Below are 26,009 nucleotides of genomic sequence, written 5' to 3'. Positions count from 1 at the left end.
TTAGTATACTTCTCTTCATTTACAGCATTCCATTAAAATGCATCACTCCTCCCAAGACCAACATACTGAATACAGACATCTTCCTATCTCTTTAATCCTCCTTTTCTGCTATCATTTTGAATCTCACTGAATTCAGTAATTTTGACTGATATACATATCAAAAAACACCTTATAATAATTTTGAATAAGCCAGGTTGCCAATACAGTGGACCCCCGGTTAACGATATTTTTTCATTCCAGAAGTATGTTCAGGTGCCAGTACTGACCGAATTTGTTCCCATAAGGAATATTGTGAAGTAGATTAGTCCATTTCAGACCCCCAAACATACAAGTACAAACGCACTTACATAAATACACTTGCATAATTGGTCGCAATGGGAGGTGATCGTTAAGCGGGGGTCCACTGTATTCTAGTTTAATATAATATGAATTATTAAGAGGTTTACAATTTTGTGACTGGGGATTCAAAAGCAAACAAATAATTTCATACATACATGCCTGAATTTTCTCATCATTTTCCTATGTTCCTTAATTTTTTCAATTGGCAGAACACTTCCTTGAACTGTTTCTTCTTCCTCAGCTGTGATTTCAGGAGATGGTACTCGTGATCTTCTATAAATCCTAAGGTCCTGCCCACAAAATTGTGGGAAATGAAGGTAGTCATTACCATCACGGTCCTGGCCAAGGTGATATTCCCGTTGATCTGACTCAGTCTGCTCTGCAATAACTTCCTGTACGGTCTTGTGATTGTGCTAGGGATATTAAAAAATAAGAATATAAGGATTTCTGTGAAACAGATGCTTGATACTAACAATGACATTTAATACTACTGTACTTTATTAATTTTCAAATATTGTAGTATATACAAAAATTACACAAAGTAAATTGAGCTAAGTAAATAAATAACAAATATACAATGTGTATGTACGTGTCCATGTGGAAATGCGAGAGCAAAAGAAATCTGTTAAAACTGGAAAAGTAGTAGAAAACAAGAAATACATGAACTTACTAAGAGGAAATCACAGAGGGACTTCAGTAACCACACTCGCTGATGATACGTCATCTCATGGAAGAGTTGGCGATCAAAAGGATTTGTAGGGCCACACACACACCAAAACTGAGGTTCAATCCCCATTTGGTCAAAGACCTGTTATTGGTACAAAGGAAGGTAATATGCTTATGGCTACAGATTTGAAACATTTCAATGAAATTATGATCTTAAGATTAATAATTATACTAATAAAAATTCAAAATAGAAAGCAAGAGTAATATCAGAGGGGCCTGGAGACATGACTGATGAACAAAGAAAATGTTATTTTAGAGCCAGGAATGTCTGCATTGTTCATTCTGGACCTTATTTTGAAATTGTCATATTTTTTAGTTTTTGTGAAATTGGCCAAATTGCAAATTTCTGACCACATTATTAGGTAGTTGACATCAGTAAATGGGCAGTTTCTTGTACTCAATCGATAGAAAAAATGGAGTTCTAAAGAAATAGCTATGACTTTGGGCGACTGGAACAATGGAATTAGCAGAAAATAGGGCTCAAAGTGGGCGAAATCGCCGATTTGTAAACAGCACCGAGGTCGCTAACTTCGCGAGAACGTAATTCTGTCAGTTTTCCATCAAATTTCGTTTTTTTGGTGTCATTACAATCGGGAAAAGATTCTCTATCATTTCATAAGAAAAAATAATTTTTTTTTTTTAAATTTTGCGACACCAGGAGACACCTCAGGATTGGGGGTTGCGACAGTCAAAGGGTTAATATCTATATTTAACACAAATGTAAGATAACACAAAAACAGTATATGCATTTTCAATGGTCTGTTATGAGCCCCAGCTTTAATTTATAATTCATATGCTATGCTTCATATCATCTCCAATACAATCTATGCAAAAGAATCAACACCCAGCAACTATTTCAATCCAATTACACAATCCCACAAATCTGAAATAAAATCTCTACAATGCTTCATTTTGACCCAAATCATTATCAGGTCACAAGGTACAGTACAGTACTAGTCAATCATGGACCACTTTTCATTTCTAATTTGCAGTAATGATTTGTTGCAACCACAGTATTACTGCATTTATACTTTATTACATAACACCAACTTCAGAAACACACAACCATATTAAAAATCCTTTAAACTACTAACTGTATGTACGAGGACTTCCAAGAGAGCATCTTAATGTACAATAGGGCCCCGCTTTATGGCATTTCGCCTTACGGCATTCCACTAATATGGCAATTTCAAATTATGACCAAAATCTGCTATACAGCAAAAAGTCTTTCAAATACGGCGTGCCCATCCAGTTTGTTTACATTCTCCGTGAGCACATATCTCTATTACATTTGGAAATTTTCCAAAATTTCATGAGTTTTAAAGTTATTGCATATTTTATATGTACTCTGATAATTATACTTATGTGTACTAGTACCTAAATATGCTTACACATTGTGCTGGCATACAGGTACACATTAAAATCACTAAAAGTGTCTCTACTCTTGATGCCATATTAATAATAATACAGTGGAACCTCTACTTGTGAGCGCATCCACGTGCGAGTTTTTCCAAATACGAGCAGTCGATGAATCGATTTTTTGTTTCCATACTCGAGCAAAATTTCCACAAGCAAGCAGACCTCAAGGCAGGTTCCTTGATGCTGGTGAAGAGCTCTTGCTCTTGATCTAGGGAATTGTATCTCATTTGTCTGTTGGACTATCTTATTGAAACTTGGGCAATGTATGATGGAAAGATGCTTCTTAACGTACACCAAAAATGATGAAATCTAAGCATAAATAATGGAGTTCACTTCTCAGCAATTAGCCACCCCTTAGCGATATTTTTGTATGGTTTTTATGGTTGTATTCTCGTTTTTTTTTTCTCATCTGATAGAATGGAAGATATATTACAGAAATAGATATGATTTTGATTGCTTTTACGACAAAAAGTACCTTGAAATTGCAGTCGTGAATGGGTTGACATTATTTATACAATTATTGCAATATGGCATAACAGTAAATCTTATATTTTTTGTGTGGAGATGTCATGTCTGAGGGCAATGTGTGGTGTGAATATAATGCAGAGAATTTGTAGTTTGGAAGTTAGGAGGAGGTGCGGGATTGCCAAAACTGTTGTCCAGAGGGCTGAGGAAGGGTTGTTGAGGTGGTTCAGACATGTAGAGCGAATGGAGCAAAACAGAATGACTTCAAGAGTGTATCAGTCTGTAGTGGAAGAAAGGCGGGGTAGGGGTCGGCCTAGGAAAGGTTGGAGGGAGGGGGAAAAGGAGGTTTTGTGTGCGAGGGGCTTGGACTTCCAGCAGGCATGCGTGAGCGTGTTTGATAGGAGTGAATGGAGACAAATGGTTTTTAATACTTGACGTGCTGTTGGAGTGTGAGCAAGGTAACATTTATGAAGGGATTCGGGGAAACCGGCAGGCCGGACTTGAGTCCTGGAGATGGGAAGTACAGTGCCTGCACTCTGAAGGAGGGGTGTTAATGTTGCAGTTTAAAAACTGTAGTGTAAAGCGCCCTTCTGGCAAGACAGTGATGGAGTGAATGATGGTGAAAGTTTTTCTTTTTCGGGCCACCCTGCCTTGGTGGGAATCGGCCAGTGTGCTAATAAATAAATAAAACAGCTTCAAAAGGCCATCACTATATGGCAGTGTTTACCACAACATAGAGGGAGCGGTTGTGGCCGCCTCCACCTGTTACATAATGGCATATTTTATTCATTCTAGAGTATATATCAGGTTTCTGTGTTACTTATATTGTTTATTATATCATATTTGATGAACTGTGATAGATAAATAAGCCGTAGAGTTGATGATAGTGAAATATTTAAGGGGTATTTTGTCCTGTCTCCAGACAAACTCTCGTCCACCACTGACACTGCCAATACCACTACATGAATTACAAATTTTATTCATTCTAAAGTATATATATCAGGTTTCTATGTTATTTATATTGTTTATTATGTCATATTAGATGAAGTGAGATAGATAAATAAGCCATAGAGTTGATATTAGCGAAATTATTGAAGCACAGAATTCCACTGGAATGGATTTACTGCATTTCAATTAATTTAAATGAGGAACACTGACTCTGCAAACGAGCAAATCCAGTTGCGAGCAAGGTCATGGAATGCATTAAACTCGCAAGTAGAGGTTCCACTGTACAGTAGAACCCTGAATTTCGAACTTAATCCGTTCAAGGAGCTGGTTCCAAAGTCGAAATGTTCAAAACTCGAAGCAATATTTCCCATAAGAAATAGTGTAAATACAATTAATCCGTTCCAGAAACCCAAAAATATTCACAAAAAACATACATACAATTAGCAATAGATAAACATTTAAATAAACATATAAAATAACATTTTTACTTACCTTTATTGAAGAGTGTTGATGGCATCTGGAAGATAGGGAGGAGTGAGGGAGCACTTATTGTTTGGAAGGGGAATCCCCTTCCATAAAGACTTTAGGTAACAAATCCTTATCTGGGGTTTCTTCCCTTCTTTAAGATTTCCCTAAAATGGGACATGGTTCTGTCACCGAACTTGATGCAGAGATGGCTTGTTTCAGCTTGCTCAGGGTGATATTTTTCAGCATATGCCTGCACCATATTCCACACTGCACAAATCTCCTTAATCTCTGAAGAAGGCACCATCCACCACCACCATCCACCAATACCATCCACCACCACCCCCATCACCACCATGGTAACTTATTTCACAGTCGCACTTAATAAACAAGCAACAAAAACTCAATGAATTAATAGTGAAATATTTGAATGAGTGTTCAGGTTAGTGTTCACTCAAGCATAAACAAAGCCAGACTGGCTCACGTTGCCTGTGCGAGGACGCAGACAGCGCGGGCAGGCTGACAAGTCCGGTACCCAGTGGTTTGAAACATGGGGCGCATTCGATACTCGGGACAAAATTGGTTTGAAAAAAGCAGTCGAAACTCGAAGCATTCGATAGCTGATACAGTTGAAACTCAGGGATTTCACTGTACATGTAATTTTTTGGGCGCATTAAATGTTGCATATTATGCTAATAGAGACATCTATGATATTTTTTTCAGAATTATATAATAAACATGTTACATAACATATAAATATGATATATACACCAACGGTATAAAAATTGACAAACATAAGATTTGCTTACCAAGCAGTTGATAGGAGGGTCGGAAGAATTACGTTTTCTTTAGTCAAACACCAGTAACTTAACTAGAAATTTATTACTTTCGTATGCCCTTGTGGGTTTAGTGCTTCTTTTTTATTATGATTATAATAACAACAACTTGTATTAATAACTTGTAATAATAATAATTTGTCAGAGCATCATTCCTTTTAAAAATTACATGAGAATGGAAGTGTTAGTCTTTATTTATTCTAATACATGTATACCACTGTGGAGACAACTTGTACACAATGTAAGGTGTTTGCATGAATGTATATGAACCAAGAGCAGACACTTCGTCCATTTGTTTACATGGTGGGGAGGCCAGACGCGCTTCCTACCCTACCTCCAACACGACTTTCTACAAATACGTAAATACTTTTCACCTCACCCTACATTAAAACCATTAACCCTTTCAGGGTCCCCAGGCCCTCTCCCAGACTTGTTCTCAGGGTCACCGAAATTTCAAAAAAAAAAAAAAAAAAGATTTTTTCTTATGAAAAGATAAAGAATATTTTCCTGGTCATAATGACACCAAAAGTATGTAATTTGATGGAAAACTTATGGAATTATGCTCTCGCGAAGTTAGTGGTCTCGATGATGTTGACGCATTGGCAATTTCGACGACTTTGAGCCCTATTTTCAGCCAATTCCAGTGAACTAGTTGACAAAAGTCATAACTATTTCGCTAGAACTCCATTTTTTCTATCGAATGAGTACAAGAAACCACCTATTTACCGATTTCAACTATCCAATACAGTGGTCAGAATTTAGCAATTTTGCCAATTTCACACAAATTTCAAAATGCCAATTTCCAAATAGGGTCCAGAATAAACAAGAAAGACATTCCTGGCACTAAAATAAAATTTCCTCTGCTCATTAGTAATGTCCCCACGCCCCTCTTACATTATTTTGCTTTCCACTTTGAATTTTTATTCTCACAAAAAGAAAAAGATTTACTGTTATGCAGACTACTGCATTAGTGTAGAAATGGTATAAATAATATCGGCACACTTGTGAAAGAATATTAGACTCACCAGTTGACATGTATTGGATGCTTAGCATGATTTGTTTACTTTTGAACTTTGGTAAAAATCGAACATTTCTGCTACTTTGAGCTCAATTTCAAGGTACTTTTCATCTCAAAACCTGTCAAAATCATCTCAATTTCTGTCATATGTCTTCCATTCTATAAAATGAGACCAGGAAAACTAGAATACAACAATAAATACCATACGAAAATACAGTGCAAAGTCACTGTTTTAATCCAAAAACACGGTCAAAGGTTTTTTTTTTCTCATTACGTACTGTGTGCTGCAGGATTTTTTTTATACTGCGCACACTCACCACAGACCCATTCTTTCATATGTAGGCCTACCAGATTTCTCTCACTAGATTTGAGGGCGCTAGAATTTAGGCATACTAGTACGTCAAAAACCCTGGAGCGTAAGCCGTACTATCATGTGGGATTCGAACACGTGGATAGGGTAAAGTAATACTCACGTAGGCTGGAAGTACGTATAATTACGGATAATGTGGGGAGCGCCCAAACAGCCGTAACCTTGCCTCCTTGCTCACTCTCGTATGACTGCCTGCCCACAGTACCCATATGTGAGGGGGTCTTTGAATACTGCTGTGGTCAGCACAATATGAATACAGACAGTGACTCAGGCAGAGACGGTTGGTAGTGAGTCATCTAGTGGTACACTGGTTACTGGTAACTGGTTACTACTACTGAGAGTACTAGTACGTCCGAAACCCTGAAAGGGTTAAGACTACAAACATTTTAAGGTAAGTAATGAGTGCACTGTATATGCATTTTATCACTCTAGGGAACTTTAACCCTTTCAGAGTCGAGAGGCCCTCTCCTAAACTCGTTCTCAGGGTCAAAAATTTTTTTGCAAAAAAAAATTATTTTTTCTTATGAAATGATAGAGAATCTTTTCCTGATCATAATGACACCAAAAGTATGAAATCTGATGGAAAACTTACGGAATTATGCTCTGCGAAGTTAGCGGTCTCAACGATGTTGACGCATTGGCAATTTCGCCCACTTTGAGCCCTGTTTTCGGCCAATTTCAGTGTACTAGTCGACAAAAATAATAACTATTTCACTAGAACTCCAATTTTTCTACCGAATGAGTACAAGAAACCACCTATTTACTGATTTCAACTATCCAATAAAGTGGTCAGAAATTGGCAATTTTGCCAATTTCACACAAATTTCAGAAGATGCCAATTTCCAAATATTGTCCAGAATAAGCAAGACAAACATTCCTGGCACTAAAATAACATTTCCTCTGTTCATTAGTCATATCCCCACGCCCCTCTTACATTTCTTTTGCTTTCCACTTTTATTTTTTCTCACAAAAAATAGATTTACTGTTATGCAGACTACTGCATTAGTGTAGAAATGGTATAAATAATATCAGTGCACTTGCCAAAGAATATTAGACTCACCAGTTGATGTGTATTGGATGCCTGGCATGATTTGCTTACTTTTGAAATTTTTTAAAAATCTAACATTTCTGCTACTTTGAGCTCAATTTCAAGGTACTTTTCATTGTAAAACCAGTCAAAATCATCTCAATTTCTGTAATATGTCTTCCATTCTATAAAATGAGACCAAGAAAACTAGAATACAACAATAAACACCATACAAAAATACAGTGTAAAGTCGCTGTTTTATTCCAAAAAAACGGTCCGAGTTTTTTTTTTCTCATTATGCACTGTGTGCTGCATGATTTTTTTTTATACTGTGCACACTGACCACATAGACCCATTCTTTCATATGTAGGCCTACCAGCTTTCTCCCACTAGATTTGAGGGAGCTAGAATTTAGGCGTACTAGTACGTCAGAAACCCTGGGTCGTAAGCCGTACTAGTACGGCCGAAACCCTCAAAGGGTTAAGTGCCTCCTGGTATTAGACAATGCCCCTGGTCATCCTACAGACTTGTCAGAGCGACTTTGTGCGGACATGAGTTTCATTAAGGCCAAGTTTTTGCCTCCTAATACCACTCCTCTCCTGCAGCCCATGGACCAGCAGGTCATTTCCAACTTCAAGAAACTGTACACAAAAGCTATGTTTGAAAGGTGCTTTGAAGTGACCACAGAAACTCAACAGACTCTAAAGGAGTTTTGGAAGGATCACTTTACTATCCTCAATTGTGTAAAACTTATAGGTAAGGCTTGGGAGGGAGTGACTAAGAGGACCTTGAACTCTGCCTGGAAAAGACTGTGGCCAGTGTGTGTAGACAAAAGGGATTTCGAAGGGTTTGAGGCTAACCCTGAGAAGCCTATGCCAGTTGAGGAATCCATTGTGGCATTGGGGAAGTCCTTGGGGTTGGAGGTTAGTGGGGAGGATGTGGAAGAGTTGGTGGAGGAGGACAATGAAGAACTAACCACTGATGAGCTGTTAGATCAACTTCAACAACAAGAGGCCACACCTGAGGAAATTGCTTTGGAGGAGGGGAGAGAGAAATTGAAGAAGTTGCCTACTTCAAAGATTAAGGAAATCTGTGCAAAGTGGCTTGAAGTGCAAACCTTCATGGATGAAAATCACCCTCAGACAGCTATTGCAAGCCGTGCTGGTGACTATTACACTGACAATGTTGTGAACCACTTTAGGAAAGTCGTAAAGGAACGAGAGGTACAGGCCTCTATGGACAGATGTGTTGTGCGACAGAGGTCCAGTGACTCTCAACCTGGTCCTAGTGGCATTAAAAGAAGAAGGGAAGTAACCCCGGAAAAGGACTTGCTACCTCAAGTCCTAATGGAGGGGGATTCCCCTTCTAAATGCTAACACCATCCACACTCTCCCCTCCTCCCATCCCATCAATCATCACCAGATCTTCATTAAAGGTAAGTGTCAATTATTCTTTCGTTATTTATTGTTATTGTTGTTATTGTAATTACTATTCTATTGCATTAAACTTAATATTTCATGTGGTAAAAGTTTTTTTTTCATACTTTTGGGTGTCTTGCACAGATTAATTTGAGTTCCATTATTTCTTATGGGGAAAATTGATTCGCTTTCCGATATTTTTGGTTTACGATGAGCTCTCAGGAATGGATTAGTATCGCGAACCGGGGGTCCATTGTACTGGTTTATCTTTACTTTCTTTTTTTTTTTTAAGGGTGATGCATGAAGCTGAGTTTGAAATTAAATTAAATTATTTTGGGGTATATTTAGGGTTTAAACTATAAAAACAGGCAATTATAGGCATTTTTTTAACCGCATCCAGAATTCGCGGTTATTCCAGATTTGCGGGTAGTCTTGGAACATAACCCCTGCAAATTTGGAAGGACTACTGTATTAAGAATAAGATTATATTATTTTCCCTATGTTAGTGACATTGAGAATATGGATATATAATTTTCACATATTCAGCCGATATTGGAATATGTTAAGGAGAGAAAGTGTTTCTTGATGGTAATTTTGAGGATGCCAACTGAAACTGTAGATCCGGAGATTTCCGGCAGAGAGTTGCAGATTTTGGGCCATTTTATGTACACTGAATTTTTAGAGATTTAGCTAGACACGGGGTATGTCATTGAATTTTGTGCCTAGTATTATGTCTATGGGTCCTGTTGCAACTATCAAAAAAGTGCTTCACGTCAGGATTAATATTAGAATTTAATGTTATGTAAATGTAGGATGCACAGTACTAAGAGTGAATGTTCTGTATAGCGAGTAGATTTAGGTCTTTGAAGAGTGGGGGGAGGGGGTGCCGTTTAACAGTGGACTGTTTGATCAATCGTACTGAGGTTTTTAGTAAAGTTATTTTTGGCTTAAGGTAATTTGCTGTTGTAGATCCCTAAGCACAAATAGCATAGGTGAGGTAAGGGTAAATCAGTGAATAGTATAATGTAAGTAGTGCTGATTGTGGTACATAATAATGTATCTTAGTGAGGATGCCAACTGTTCTGGACACACTTTTGTTGTGTTAGATATGGGTACTGAATTTAAATTGCTGTCACAGTCCAGACCTAGTTATTTTCCCTCAGTATGTTTAGCAATAAGAGTACTGTTAATCATAATGTTTTGTTGGACATCAAATGCTCTACTCCCAAACTTAATGTAGAAGGTTTTGTCAATATTAAGTGTAAGTTTATTGGTAGTCATCCAGGATGACTTTTTAAGAGTTCTTCATTAACAACATTGTTGAGTGATGCTGAATTTGGTTGTGTTGTTAGCAAAGAGAACAGGTCTAAGTTGTTGCGATACATTGGAAAAGTCGTTGATGGATAAAAGGAAAAGTAGGGGGCCAAGGATGCTTCCCTGTGGAACACCAGTGTCCAGAGGTCTTGACGAGAAGGTTGTGTCCTTAACAGACATATGCTGCTGTCTGTTAGTAAGGTAAGACTTTATATGTGCAAGCGTATGACCGATACCATAATGATCAAGTTTGTGAAGTAAGATACTGTGATGTACTGTATCAAAACCTTTCCTTAGGTCAATAGTCTTAGTGGATATTCACTTTTTCAAGTGCTGTGTAAAGCAGGTCCAGCATTTTTATAATTGCATCATTTGTGCTTTTGTTTCTCCTGAAGCCAAACTGACAGGGGTTGAGGATGGTTTATGTTATAAAGGCGTATAATCTCTTTTGTAAGTTTCTTAACGATTTTGGAGAGCAAAGGTAAGTTTGATACTGGCCTGTAGTCGTTCACATCTACTGGGTCACCACCTTTGTGTATTGGAATGACTTTTGCTATCTTGAGTAATGTCAGGAAAGTGCTGGTTTCTAATTTATATTATTATTATTATTATTTGTTAAAAAGTAATGAAATGGTGGGTGAGAGGACATAAGCTGCTCGTTTGTACAACAGTGGTGGGACGTGAGCTTGATTTTCCAATTTATTTTTTAGTGAACTAATAATCAGGGTGACTTCAGTGGGCTCAGTTGGAGCAAGATAGAAGGAAGTTGGAAAGTTTCCATCTAAGTAATCACTCGCTTGGGTATTGGTGCTTGGTATTTTAATGGTGAAACTTGATCCTATGGTCGAGAAGAAGTCGTTCATGTTAGCTTTTTCAATAGGCTGGAGTTGTGGTTCATTTTGTTTATTTAGGACCATATCTCTAGTTTGGATCAGCTTTTGGGTGCCCAGGATGTGTGTGTGTCTTCCAGGTTTTTTTTTATAACTCCTCTCTATTAGAATAGTACAGTTTCTTGGACTTTTTTATTAGTTTGGTAAGGACTGACATATAGTGTTTACTAAGTTCTTTATTTATTAAACTATATTTTTTTCATACTGATGTTTCCTATCAGTGGATCTTAGAATGCTGTTAGTAAGCCATGGGCAACCTAGCTATTTATTAGTTATCTGTTTAGTTTTTATGGGACAATGTTTGTTGTACAGTCTATGTATTTTGCTTAGAAATATGTCTATCCATTCATTGATACAACTGGAATTGGAAAATTCTACAGACCAGTCAAGTGAGCTTACCAATGCAGTGTACTGATGACTCATCATGGAGTCGAAAAGAGATCTTGCTATATATCACTGGTTGCTTAGAAATGTTTGTTAGGAGGAAGATGGAGTACTAGTCAGTAGTGTTGTCCGTCCCTGATTTGAGAGGAGCTAGTATATTTTTCTACATACAGTGGAACCTTGACTTACGAGTTTAATCCGTTCCGTGACCTAGCTCGTAACACAATTTACTAGTACATCAAATCAATTTTCCTCATTTAAATTAATTGAAAAGCCATTAATCCATTCCCGCACTCTGGAGACAAGACAAAATACTTGAATATGATGCTAATATCAACTGTACAGCTTATTTATCTATCACAATTCATCAAATATGACATAATAAACAATATAATTAACACAGAAACATGATATATACTCTAGAATGAATAAAATAGGCCATAAAATGGTGGCAAAGGCAGTGGCAGAAGCATCCGCCATTTCCTGTCTAACTCTGACTTTAGTACCTTCCCATGCTCTTATTGTAAGAGAAAACAGAGTACAGTATTTGTGAGGCTAATTGCAGAAATATCGTATATAAAAACATAAATCATAATACACTACAGAATGTAAAGAAATGTTAAACTGTTTACATAAAGTGTATATCTACATACACACTTGGAGCAGAGATGGTGGGGAAGTTTGAGGGTGGGGGATGTTGAGGGTGGGGGATGTTGAGGGCAGGGGATGTTGAGGACAGTTGAGGGTGGGGGAATGTTGAGGGTGGGGTATGTTAAGGGTGGGGGATGTAGAGGGTGGGGGATGTTAAGGACAGTTGAGGGTGGGGGGATGTTGAGGACAGTTGAGGGTGGGGGGATGTTGAGGACAGTTGAGTGTGGGGGGATGTAGAGGACAGTTCAGGGTGGGGGGATGTTGAGGACAGTTGAGGGTGGGGGGATGTTGAGGACAGTTGAGGGTGGGGGGATGTTGAGGACAGTTGAGGGTGGGGGAGGTTGAGGCTGCAGCGTATGATGTCAGTGGCCCTGTAAACCTCCAACAACAACATTCAAACAAAACATACAAACAACCATTGTTTTGTTTGATTGCTGAACTTATTATTTTTATTAACACATTAGCCAATTCCCACCAAGGCAGGGTGGCCCGAAAAAGAAAAACCTTCATCATTCACTCCATCGCTGTCTTTGCCAGAGGGGGTGCTTTACACTACAGTGCAGACACTGTACTTCCCATCTCCAGGACTCAAGTCCGGCCTGCCGGTTTCCCTGAATCCCTTCATAAATGTTACTTTGTTCACACTCCAACAGCACGTCAAGTATTAACCCTCTGACTGTTTTGGTCACATATATACATCTTACGAGCCAGTGTTTCGGACGTATTAATAGGCATAAATTCTAGCGCCATCAAATCAAGCAGGAGAAAGCTGGTAGGCCCACATGTGAGAGAATGGGTTGTGGTCAGTGTGCATCACAAAAAAAATCCTGCAGCACGCAGTGCGTAATGAGAAAAAACTGACCGTTTTTTTGGGATTAAAATGCCGACTTTGAGGTGTATTTTCATATAGTATTTATCGTTGTATTCTCATTTTCATGGTCTCAAGTGATAAAATGGAAAACATATTACAGAAATAGAGATGATTTTGATAAGTTTCATGATGAAAACGATCTTGAAATTGAGCTCAAAGTAGCGGAAATGTTCGATTTTTACCAATGTTCAGGAGTAAGCAAATCACACCACACATCCAATACACGTCAACTGGGGAGTCTAATATTCTTTCACTAGTGCACAGATATTATTTATACCATTTTTACAATAATGCAGTAGTCTGCATAACAGTAAATTTTGTATTTTTTGTATGAATAAAAAATCAAAATAGAAAGCAATAGTAACATAAGAGGGGCCTAGAGACGTGACTAATGTACAGAGGATGTGTTATTTTAGTGCCAAGAATGTCTACATTGTTTATTCTGAACCCTATTTTGAAATTGGCATCTTTTTAATTTGCATAAAATTGGCCAAATTGCCAATTTCTGACCACTTTATTGGGTAGTTCAAATCAGTAAATGGGCGGTTTCTTGTACTCAACTGATAGATTATTATTATTATTATTATTATAATCAAAAAGAAAAAATGGAGTTCTAAAGAAATAGCTATGAGTTTGGTCAAAAGGAACAACAAAATTGGCCAAAAACAGGGCTCAAAGTTGGCAAAATCGCCGATGCGTATATGTCGCTGAGACCGCTAACTTTGCGGGAGCGTAATTCCGTGAGTTTTCGACCAAATTTTGTACTTTTGGTGTCATTACCATCGGAAAAAGATTCTCTATCATTTCATAGGAAAAAATAATTTTTTTTTTCCTAAAATTCTCCAACATAGAATGACAGTTTCAGAAATGGGCTTGCGACAGTCAAAGGGTTAAAAACCATTTGCCTCCATTCACTCCTATTAAATACGCTCATGCATGCTTGCTGGAAGTCAAAGCCCCTCACACACAAAACCTCCTTTACCCCCCTTCCTCCAGTCTTTCCTAGGCCAACCCCTACCCCGCCTTCCCTCCACTACAGATTTATACACACTCGAAGTCATTCTGTTTCGTTCCATTCTCTCTACATGTCCGAACCACTTCAACAACCTCTCCTCAGCCCTCTGGATAATAGTTTTGGTAATTCCACACCTTCTCCTAATTTCCAAGCTACGAATTCTCTGCATTATATTCACATCACACACTGCTTTCAGACATGACATCTCCACTGCCTCCAGCCTTCTCCTCGTTGCAACATTCATCACCTATGTTTCACACCCATATAGGAGTGTTGCTATAACTATACTCATGTACATTATCCTCTTTGCTTCCACTGACAAAGTTCTTTGTCTCCATAGACTCCGAAGTGCATCACTCACCCTTTTTCCCTCATCAATTCTATGAATCACCTCATCCTTCATATATCCATCTGCTGACAAGTCCACTCCTAAATATCTGAATACCTTCACCTCCTCCATATTTTCTCCCTCCAATCTGATATCCAATCTTTCGTCACTTAATCTTTTTGTTATCCTCATCACCCTACTCTTTCCTGATACAATTCGTTTTGTTTAATCACCAAGCATAACTGATACAGCTTCAGTATCTACATATCGAAGATGTACTAAGCTGGTATTGCCTGGCTAAGTCCATGGAAATCATCGTCTTTTTCTTCTCAGAACTGCCCTGTGCACTTTTTTCTTAGGACCCAAAGTTAGAAAAAACAAATTTGGCCAAATAACTTAAAAAAAAATGCAAGCAAGCATGAGAGAACTGCTCCTACAGCGATGTAAATGTTTACTGCTTACCGGATGCTTTGGCATCAGCTGTGCCAACTAGAGGCAACATTCTGAATTACTACGTACGTATTATGTATTATTATTATTATTATTATTAATTTTGGGAACTGAAAGGGGGGTAAAGAAGCTGGAACTGACGGGATCTTGACAGAAATGTTAAAAGCAGGGGGGGGACAGTGTTGAAGTGGTTGGTATTTTTGTTTATTTTGTTTAATAAATGTATGAGAGGGAAAGGTACCTAGGGATTGGCAGAGCACGCCAATCCCTAGGGGAACAAAAGAGATTGTAAAAATTATAGAGGAATAAGTTTACTGAGTATACCATTGAAAGAATTAGAGGTAAGACAGAATGTAGAATTGCAGATGAGCAAGGAGGTTTTATAGTGGGTAGGGGATGTGTAGATCAAGTGTTTACATTGAAACATATATAGATAAAGGTAAGGAAGTTTTTATTGCATTTCTGGATTTAGAAAAGGCATATGATAGAGTGGATAGGGAAGCAATGTGGCTGATATTGCAAGTACGGGGTCGGCCTAGGAAAGGTTGGAGGGAGGGGGTAAAGGAGGTTTTGTGTGCGGGGGGCTTGGACTTCCAGCAGGCATGCGTGAGGGTGTTTGATAGGAGTGAATGGAGACAAATGGTTTTTAATACTTGACGTGCTGTTGGAGTGTGAGCAAAGTAACATTTATGAAGGGGTTCAGGGAAACCGGCAGGCCGGACTTGAGTCCTGGAGATGGGAAGTACAGTGCCTGCACTCTGAAGGAGGGGTGTTAATGTTGCAGTTTAAAAACTGTAGTGTAAAGCACCCTTCTGGCAAGACAGTGATGGAGTGAATGATGGTGAAAGTTTCTTTTTCGGGCCACCCTGCCTTGGTGGGAATCGGCCAGTGTGATAACAAAAAAAAAATAGTATATGGAATAGGTGGTAAGTTATTAAATGCTGTAAAGAGTTTTTATGAGGATAGTGAGGCTCAGGTTAGGGTGTGTAGAAGAGAGGGAGACTACTTCCCAGTGACTCAAGAAATCATAATGACACGATTGCAAATAAAGACCGCGGGTTCAATCCCAGCCGGGGGTATGGTTTACTTCCCAGTAAAAGTAGGTCTTAGACAGGGATGTGTAATGTCACCATGGTTTAATATATTCATAGATGGGGTTGTAAAAGAAGTAAATGCTAGGGTGTTCGGGAAAGGGGTGGGATTAAATTATGGGGAATTAAATACAAAATGGGAAGTGACACAGTTACTTTTTGCTGATGATACTGTGCTTATGGGAGATTCTAAAGAAAAATTGCAAAAGTTAGTGGACGAATTTGGGAGTGTGTGTAAAAGTAGAAAGTTGAAAGTGAACATAGAAAAGAGTAAGGTGATGAGAGTATCAAATGATTTAGATAAAGAAAAATTGGATATCAAATTGGGGAGGAGGAGTATGGAAAATGTGAATGTTTTCAGATATTCGGGAGTCGACGTGTCGGCGGATGGATTTATTCAGGATGAGGTTAATCATAGAATTGATGAAGAAAAAAAGACGAGTGGTGCATTGAGGTATATGTGGAGGAAAAAAATGTTATCTGTGGAGGCAAATAAGGGAATGTATGAAAGTATAGTAGTACCAACACTCTTATATGGGTGTGAAGCTTGGGTTGTAAATGCTGCAGCGAGGAGGTGGATGGAGGCAGTGGAGATGTCCTGTCTAAGGGCAGTGTGTGGTGTAAATATTATGCAGAAAATTCGGAGTGTGGAAATTAGGAGAAGGTGTGGAGTTAATAAAAGTATTAGTCAGAGGGCTGAAGAGGGTTTGTTGAGGTGGTTTGATCATTTAGAGAGAATGGATCAAAGTAGTATGACATGGAGAGCGTATAAATCTGTAGGGGAAGAAAGGCGGGGTAGGGGTCGTCCTCGAAAAGGTTGGAGAGAGAGGGTAAAGGAGGTGTTGTGGGCGAGGGGTCTGGACTTCCAGCAAGCGTGCATGAGCGTGTTAGATAGGAGTGAATGGAGACAAATGCTATTTGGGACCTGACGAGCTGTTGGAGTGTGAGCAGGGTAATATTTAGTGAAGGGATTCAGAGAAACCGGTTATTTTATATAACCGGACTTGAGTCCTTGAAATGGGAAGCACAATGCCTGCACTCTAAAGGAGGGGTTTGGGATATTGGCAGTTTGGAGGGATATATTGTGTATTTTTTATATGTATATACTTCTAAACTGTTGTATTCTGGGCACCTCTGCAAAAACAGTGATTATGTGTGAGTGAGGTGAAAGTGTTGCATGATGATGAAAGTATTTTCTTTTTGGGGATTTTCTTTCTTTTTGGGTCACCCTGCCTTGGTGAGAAATGGCCGACTTGTTGAAAAACAAGAAAAAATAATAATAATAAAAATAATAATATTATTATTTTTTAAGTATTATTTAATTTAGGTAACTGGTGCACAGATCCAATTCCCAAGATCAAGAGCCCCCCCCCACCAGTGTCAAGGAACCTTGATGCTGGTGAGGGACATCAAGGTTAATTTAGTTACCTAAATTAATAATAATGATAATAGTAATAACTAATAATAATTATTATAATAATAACGAATGCCGCCAACTCAGTGCACTGTTTACCTCTCTGTAGGAGCAGTTCTCTCATACTTTGCTTACATTTTTGACAGTCATTTGGCCAAATTTTGTTTTTCTAAGCATGGGTCCTAAGAAAGTAAGTGTAAAGGACAATGCTGAGAAGAAAAAGAGGACGATTTCTATGGAATTAAAGCATGAAATCATAGATAAACAAGCGAGGTGTCCAGGTTTTGCGTTGATGGGGAAGCAGGGGGAGCTGGCTCGTAACTCAGAGCAAAAAATCAACCCAGGGATGGCTTGTATCTCAAAAAATTAGTAAGTTGGGACACTCGTAGTCAAGGTTCCACTGTATGGTCAATTATTGCTGCACTTCTCTCAATTAGCCTTGTTGGTTAAGTTATGGATTGTATGATCAGTGAATTGTTCATACTATTAATGAAATCAGCTACTAGTTGGTCATTTGCTAGGCCAAGGTTAATGCTGAAGTCCCCAGCTAGTAACAGGTGGTGCTCGTTTATGTGTTATTAGTGTTTTTTGGTTACTACTAAAATTTGGGATATTGGTATGAGGCATCCTGTATATAGCATCAACCATCAACTGTAATGCGAGTCTTAAGGTTATTAATAGAGAAGCTGGCAAATATAAATTCACCATATTCATCACTGAAGAATGTGGTGTTACAACATAATAGCTCATTACAATAAAAGATGGCAATACCTTCCCCCACTAGGGCTGGCCTGAAGTTGTAGATATTTATTGTGTCTGGCTTAAGCCAGGTTTCAGTAAGAATAATACAGGAGAAAGTTGTATTTAGGGAAGTTAGGAGTGCCAGGAGGTCATCATAGTGCTTATTGAGGGATTTAATGTTGTAAATAAAAATAGTTATATTCCTGGCATTACTGAGAACTGTACTGGCTTGTGTTGCTGTGTAGTAAAGACAGCTGCTTTCAGTTGAATGTTGGCTCAGATTTAGACTAAAAATACAATATAATAACATAATATATAGGTGGGAGACGGCCGACTTGTTAAAAAAAAAAAAAAAAAAAAAAAAAAAAGGTAGTAGGTTGGTAGACAGCAACCGCCCAGGGAGGCACTACCGTCCTGCCAAGTGAGTGTGAAACGGAAGCCTGTAATTGTTTTACATGATGGTAGTATTGCTGGTGTCCTTTTTTTCTGTCTCAAACATGCAAGATTTCAGGTACGTCTTGCTGCTTCTACTTACACTTAGGTCACACTACACATACATGTATAAGCATATATATACACACCCCTCTGGGTTTTCTGCTATTTTCTTTCTAGTTCTTATTCTTCTTTATTTCTTCTTATCTCCATGGGGAAGTGGAACAGAATTCTTCCTCCGTAAGCCATGCGTGTTGTAAGTTACGACTAAAATGCCGGGGGCAAAGGGTTAGTAACCCCTTCTCTTGCATAAATTGCTAAATTTAAAAAGAGAAACTTTCGTTTTTCTTTTTGGGCCACCCTGCCTTGGTGGGATACGGCAGGTTTGTTTGAAAAAAAAAAATAAATAAATAAATAACTAAGTGCTAAACCCACAAAAGTGGGTGCACAAGCCAGTATTGGGTAGAATGAAAGTGAGGGTAAAGCAGCTGGAACTGATGGGATCATGACAGAAATCTTAAAAGCAGGTGGGGATATAGTTTTGGAGTGGTTGGTAGTTTTGTTCAATAAATGTATAAAAAAGGGTGAGGCTACCTAGGAACTGGCAGAAAGTATGCACGATTCCTTTATATAAAGGGAAGGGGAACAAAAGAGTGTAAAAATTATAGGGAAATAAGCCTACCAAGTATACCAGGCAAAAGCATACGGTAGAAGAGAGAGAGAGATTACTTTCCAGTAAAAGTAGGCCTTTGACAGGGATGCGTAATGTCACCTTGGTTAACATACTTATAGATGGGGTTGTAAAAATAAATGCTAGGGTGTTGGGAAGAGAGGTGGAATTAAATTATGTGGAATCAAATACAAAATGGGAGTTGACAGTTACTTGTTTCTGATGATATTGTGCTTTTTAGAGATTCTGAAGAGAAGTTGCCAAGGTTAATGAACAAGTTGGGGGAGGGGGGATGTAAGGGAAGACAGTTGAAAGTGAATATAGGTAAGAGTAAAGATGATGAGGGTATCAAACAAGATAGGTAAAGAAAAATTGGATATCCGATTGGAAGGAGGGAGCATGGAAGAAGTGAATGTGTTTAGTTATTTGGGAATAGATTTATCGGTGGAGGGATTTATGAAGGACGAGGTAAACCACTGAACTGATGAAAGAAAAAGGGTGGGTGGTGCACTGAGGTATCTGTGAAGATAAGAATGTTATCCACGGAGGCAAAGAATGGAGAAGACAAGACAAGAGTGTTTAGGAAAACCCCATGCGGGATGAGCTGGGAAGATAGGACAGGTGAAGAACAGCGTTGGAGAAGTGTGTCCACAGTCATAGATAAAGTGCCAGAGCTTAACCCAGCAGCTAGAACAAAGAAGGTAATGTGTGAGAGTATAGTGGTACCAACAACACTTCTTTCTTTCTTTCAACACACCAGCCGTATCCCACTGAGGTGGGGTGGCCCAAAAGGACAAACGAAAATTTCTCCTTTCAAATTTAGTAATATATACAGGAGAAGGGGTTGCTAGCCCCTTGCTCCCGACATTTCAGTCTCCACTTACAACACACATGGCTTACGGAGGAAGAATTCTGTTCCACTTCCCCATGGAAAACAACACTCTTATATAATAATAATAATACTATAATATCTTTATTTACTACAAGTACATGTACATGGTATACAGGCCTAGCTGACATCAATGACATACTACTACATAGAAAGCCCCTTCTTATGCTGAGCATTTCGGGCAAATTAGGTCAGTGTCCCAGGATGCGACCCCCACCAGTTGACTAACACCCAGGTACTCATTTTACTGATGGGGAACATAGACAACAGGTGTAAAGAAACATGCCCAATGTTTCTGCCCTGCCTGGGAATCAAACCCAGGCCCTCGCCATGTGAAGCGAGAGCTTTAGCCATCAGGCCACCAGGGTGTGAAGCACGGGTTGTGAATGTTGAAGTGAGGAGGAGGCTGGAGGCAGGGGAGACGTTGTATTTAAGGGTAATGTGTGGTGTAAATATTATGCAGAGAACTTGTAGTGTGGAAATTAGGAGGAAATGTGGAGTTACTAAAAGTATTATTGAAAGGGCTGAGGAGGGGTTGTTGAGGTGGTTTGGGTATTGAGAGTTGATGGAGCAAAACAGGATGACTTGGAGGGTGTATAACTCTATAGTGAAGGGAAGTGGGGTAGGGGTCATCCTAGGAAAGGATGGAGGGAAGGGGTGAAGGAGGTTGTGTGTGCAAGGGGCTTAGACAGACATACAGCAGGCAAGTGTGAGTGTGTTAGACAGGAGCTAGTGGAGACAAATGGTTTTTGGGACTTGATGAGCTGTTGAAGTGTGAGCAGGGTAATAGTTTGTGAAGGGATTCAGGAAAACTGGTTAACCAGACTTTAGTCCTGGAGGTGGGAAGTACAATGCCTGTAGTTTAAAGGTGAGGTTTGAGATATTTGCTGTTTGGAGTGACATCTGAACTGTCTTATCTGTGCACCTCTGCAAAGACAGTGATTATGTGTGAATGAAGGTGAAAGTGTTTTTCTTTTAAGGGCCATCCTGCCTCAGTGGGAGACAGCCAGCATTTTAAAAAGAAAAAAGTTAATAATAATAATAATAATATATTATTAGAGATTGTACATGTTCCATTCACAGTCGAGAGAAATGGAAACATACGTAAAGATGCAATATTAAGTCATAAATAAATATAAAATTCTTTTTCACATTATCTCCTCATTTTTGATGTTTAGTGTAGTAATACATATAACATCTAGTGTTTTGTATCATAAAAGACAATACTGATGTAGGTACTGACAGACAGATGATATATCTTGTAAACAAATATTGTAAACTTGTGGGATTGATAAATAAAGTACACTACTGTAAATGTATTTTCTCTTCCTTATAATTTTCTTCATAACATTTTTCTTTTCTCTAGCTTACCTTATTGTAAGACTACAGAATATAATATGTATAACACACAAAAAAAAAAACACACAAAATGTGTTTTAATCGACTGTTCACGTTACTGGTAAGACTTCCGTAAATAGTAGGCCATTAGTAGTTAAGTTTTTGAGGAGTCAAAAGTTATACATGGATTTTCGACCATGTGGGGGGCCAGTGCTCCTAACCCCCGCATTGTTCAAGGGTCAACTGTAATTGTTTCTTTACCAGCTTTCTGGCAGTTCTGCCAACTTCAAGGAGATTTTGTCAAACAGCTGAAGAATCAACATTTACACCAGCTGAAGCTAAATCTCTCTGTAGATCTTTGCTGGTTGTTTTGGGATCCTTCATGCTATTTATGATAACCTTGTCATCGTGAGGTATTGTCTAGCGTTTTCTTCCAAGTCTTCTTCAATGCAGCACTCCACAATCACCAGTGTCATCAGTTCTTCAGAATTCAACCAGCAGTTTACCTTGTTAGGCTCAAATTTTGGCAATCTGTCTGATACTGAAATCAGCATGTTTTCTAAGAGATACAATACTTGTACTCTTCCTAGTTGTAATATCCATCATGAGCTGAAGGGGAGAATTTGGCAAAACCATGTAACTCACAGATCACACTTACAGGAATAGCCTTACAGAACAACAGCTGTTGTAACACTGACGAGTCAGAGAGTAACACCACGGCTGGATGGTTGTCCGAAGTTTATAGCAAATTCTTTTGAAACAAAAAAAACTCCAACTACACTAATTAAGCCGGAGACAGACATATGAGAATCACAAAATTTACTCCTGTCCCAATTAATGTGCACACTACTGTATTTTGCTCACTAGGTTTAATCATTTCTAATTTTGCACTTAAAGTAAGAGACTTATGATTCCTCTTTTTATAACAATTACCTTGTAACACAGAGTATAGTATATAATATGCAAGAACTTTAAAACACTTGAGACTTTGAAAATTTTCCAGACTCAAAAGAGACATGGAGCTCACGGAGAATGTAAACAAACAGAGAAAGAAAATGACACATGGACGCCCAGACGGGAGCTCAGGATGTGATAGTAAATCAGGAGCTGTATAAACAAATTCTGAGGCCCAATTTGAAATGTCCATATTAGCAAAGGCCCTAGAAGTGAAGCACTGTAAACTGCGGCCCTCCTGTACCTAATATAGTACATGTATATACACTAATACTGTACTACATCCATTAACTGAAAACTTGTGGGAAATGTTGGCAGTTACAAGCTTCAATCTTCACAAAAAAAACATTAAAGATTATAACTTCATCAGCTTTTTACATAGCATACTGTGCAATCTAGTATGTGAGTGAATATATTTAACCTACTTTACAACTCTTTTCTGGTGAAAAAGTCTAACTCTAAATTAAATGAAAGTATAGGGTACCGTGTTATAAAAAATAATCCTCAAAGAGCTTATAAAACTTTCAAGAGTAAACACTGCATGAACTGAAGTCTACTCTAAGGATAAAGCTCTTTTCACATCTCTAGAATAAATCTTCTTTCAACAAACTGGCCGTATCTCACTGAGGCAGGGCGGCCATAAAGGAAAAACTAAAGTTTCTCCATTAAAATTTAGTAACACATACAGGAAAAGGGGTTACTAGCCCCTTGCTCCCAGCATTTTTAGTTGCCTCTTATAACATGCATGGCTTACCGAGGAAGAATTCTGTTCCATTTCCCCGTGGAGCTCTAAAATAAATATTGGCCTCAAAAACTGAACAGGGAAATAGTATGTGGAGAGAGAAAGCCAAGAGATCAATATACTACTTAAAAGAGCAACACATTTGAGTGAATCTATTGGAAAAATATAATGAAAACAATAATTTAGTTTACATACCTTCTGAGGGTCTTTATTTTCCCGATAATAGCACCTATACCATAAAAGTGTTTTATGAGCTAGTTTTCGGGCCCATACTTTATAGGGCATATAAGGTTTTTCATTTAACTTCTGTCTTTGCTGAGGTGATGACAAAAGTGATGTGAGGAGCATTGCAAGTGTGCGAGATGCCCGGGGCATTAACAGCATGCGCTCCAGCTCATATTGTGGTACCTCATAGATGTTGAGCGTCTTCAGAGTTAAGAAGATAAAGTGGCCTATCTGGGGAAGCTTGAAAATTAAAAAAAATTATATACTACATATATATATATATATTTATTTTCTATACAAATATAAATCCCAAATAAAATGTTTAAATTCAGTTTATCAATTTCAACTAAATTTTATTTCTGATAAAGAAAAGAGTTATGGAGAGAAAAGATAAAATCTTGCTTCTCTATTGTTTCAAAAATTATATCCAACAAAATAATTTTGATAAAAGACATATGACATTAATGAGTATACCTACCAAGCAATCACTATGTACTGTATATGTGATGTTTTATCTCTATCTGATTACACAGTTCTCCAGGGTCTTACCTTCCTTGAGTAAAGTGGTCTCAAAAGTTCTTCCTCACACTTACACTATTCATACAGTGATTGTCATTAAAGCATATACTGGCCTCTCTCAAATCACAACCACGTAACATGTCATCCCCTGCACTTTAGGACATCCTTCAACTGTCTAGGAAGTGATCAACATACATACTTAAGGGTTTCATGGGGTAAATTCCTTCATAACTTGTATGAAAGTGGGGAAGGTACCTAGGGATTGGCAGAGAGCATGTATAGTTCCTTTATATAAAGGGAAGGAGGACAAAAGAGATAGTAAAAATTATAGAGGAATTAGTTTATTGAGTATACTAGGAAAAGTGCTCGGAAGGGTTATTATTGAAAGAATTAGAGGTAAGACAGAATGTAGGATTGCGGATGAGCAAGGAGGTTTTAGAGTGGGTAGGGGATGTGTAGATCAAGTGTTTACATTGAAGCATATATATGAACAGTATTTAGGTAAAGGTAGGGAAGTTTTCATTTCATTTGGATTTAGAAAAGACATATGATATGGTAGAGTTATTATTGAAAGAATTAAGAGTAAGACGGAGAATAGGATAGCAGATGAACAAGGAGGCTTTAGGAAAGGTAGGGGGTGTGTGGACCAGGTGTTTACAGTGAAACATATAAGTGAACAGTATTTAGATAAGGCTAAAGAGGTCTTTGTGGCATTTATGGATTTGGAAAAGGCGTATGACAGGGTGGATAGGGGGGCAATGTGGCAGATGTTGCAAGTGTATGGTGTAGGAGGTAGGTTACTGAAAGCAGTGAAGAGTTTTTACGAGGATAGTGAGGCTCAAGTTAGAGTATGTAGGAAAGAGGGAAATTATTTCCCAGTAAAAGTAGGCCTTAGACAAGGATGTGTGATGTCACCGTGGTTGTTTAATATATTTATAGATGGGGTTGTAAGAGAAGTAAATGCGAGAGTCTTGGCAAGAGGCGTGGAGTTAAAAGATAAAGAATCACACACAAAGTGGGAGTTGTCACAGCTGCTCTTTGCTGATGACACTGTGCTCTTGGGAGATTCTGAAGAGAAGTTGCAGAGATTGGTGGATGAATTTGGTAGGGTGTGCAAAAGAAGAAAATTAAAGGTGAATACAGGAAAGAGTAAGGTTATGAGGATAACAAAAAGATTAGGTGATGAAAGATTGAATATCAGATTGGAGGGAGAGAGTATGGAGGAGGTGAATGTATTCAGATATTTGGGAGTGGACGTGTCAGCGGATGGGTCTATGAAAGATGAGGTGAATCATAGAATTGATGAGGGGAAAAGAGTGAGTGGTGCACTTAGGAGTCTGTGGAGACAAAGAACTTTGTCCTTGGAGGCAAAGAGGGGAATGTATGAGAATATAGTTTTACCAACGCTCTTATATGGGTGTGAAGCATGGGTGATGAATGTTGCAGCGAGGAGAAGGCTGGAGGCAGTGGAGATGTCATGTCTGAGAGCAATGTGTGGTGTGAATAAAATGCAGAGTATTCGTAGTTTGGAAGTTAGGAGGAGGTGCGGGATTACCAAAACTGTTGTCCAGAGGGTTGAGGAAAAGTTGTTGAGGTGGTTCGGACATGTAGAGAGAATGGAGCGAAACAGAATGACTTCAAGAGTGTATCAGTCTGTAGTGGAAGGGGTCGGCCTAGGAAAGGTTGGAGGGAGGGGGTAAAGGAGGTTTTGTGTGCGAGGGGCTTGGACTTCCAGCAGGCATGCGTGAGCGTGTTTGATAGGAGTGAATGGAGACAAATGGTTTTTAATACTTGACGAGCTGTTGGAGTGTGAGCAAAGTAACATTTATGAAGGGGTTCAGGGAAACCGGCAGGCCGGACTTGAGTCCTGGAGGTGGGAAGTACAGTGCCTGCACTCTGAAGGAGGGGTGTTAATGTTGCAGTTTAAAAACTGTAGTGTAAAGCACCCTTCTGGCAAGACAGTGATGGAGTGAATGATGGTGAAGTTTTTCTTTTTCGGGCCACCCTGCCTTGGTGGGAATCGGCCAGTGTGATAATAAAAAAAAATATGATAGAGTGGA

At 38.6% G+C, this 26,009-nt stretch overlaps 1 protein-coding gene across 3 annotated transcripts in view; it reads right to left on the bottom strand.

Annotated features, from left to right (window-relative positions):
* Positions 1–26,009, bottom strand: part of LOC128688283 (uncharacterized bromodomain-containing protein 10) — a 311,849-nt gene that overhangs the window by 190,155 nt on the left and 95,685 nt on the right. For all 3 annotated transcript variants that reach the window (XM_070086577.1, XM_070086576.1, XM_070086578.1), the window contains 3 exons: positions 23,401–23,670; positions 1,010–1,147; positions 495–752 (listed from right to left, as the gene is read on the bottom strand). In XM_070086577.1, coding sequence (XP_069942678.1) covers positions 495–752; positions 1,010–1,147; positions 23,401–23,670 — 666 coding nt within the window. The remainder of the gene's footprint in view (positions 1–494; positions 753–1,009; positions 1,148–23,400; positions 23,671–26,009) is intronic.

The sequence above is a fragment of the Cherax quadricarinatus genome, chromosome 19 (assembly GCF_038502225.1).
Source record: "Cherax quadricarinatus isolate ZL_2023a chromosome 19, ASM3850222v1, whole genome shotgun sequence".
Classification (NCBI taxonomy): Eukaryota; Metazoa; Arthropoda; class Malacostraca; order Decapoda; family Parastacidae; genus Cherax; species Cherax quadricarinatus.
The sequence above is the reverse complement of the archived record's forward strand: the minus strand, read 5'-3'. Positions and strand labels throughout refer to the sequence as shown.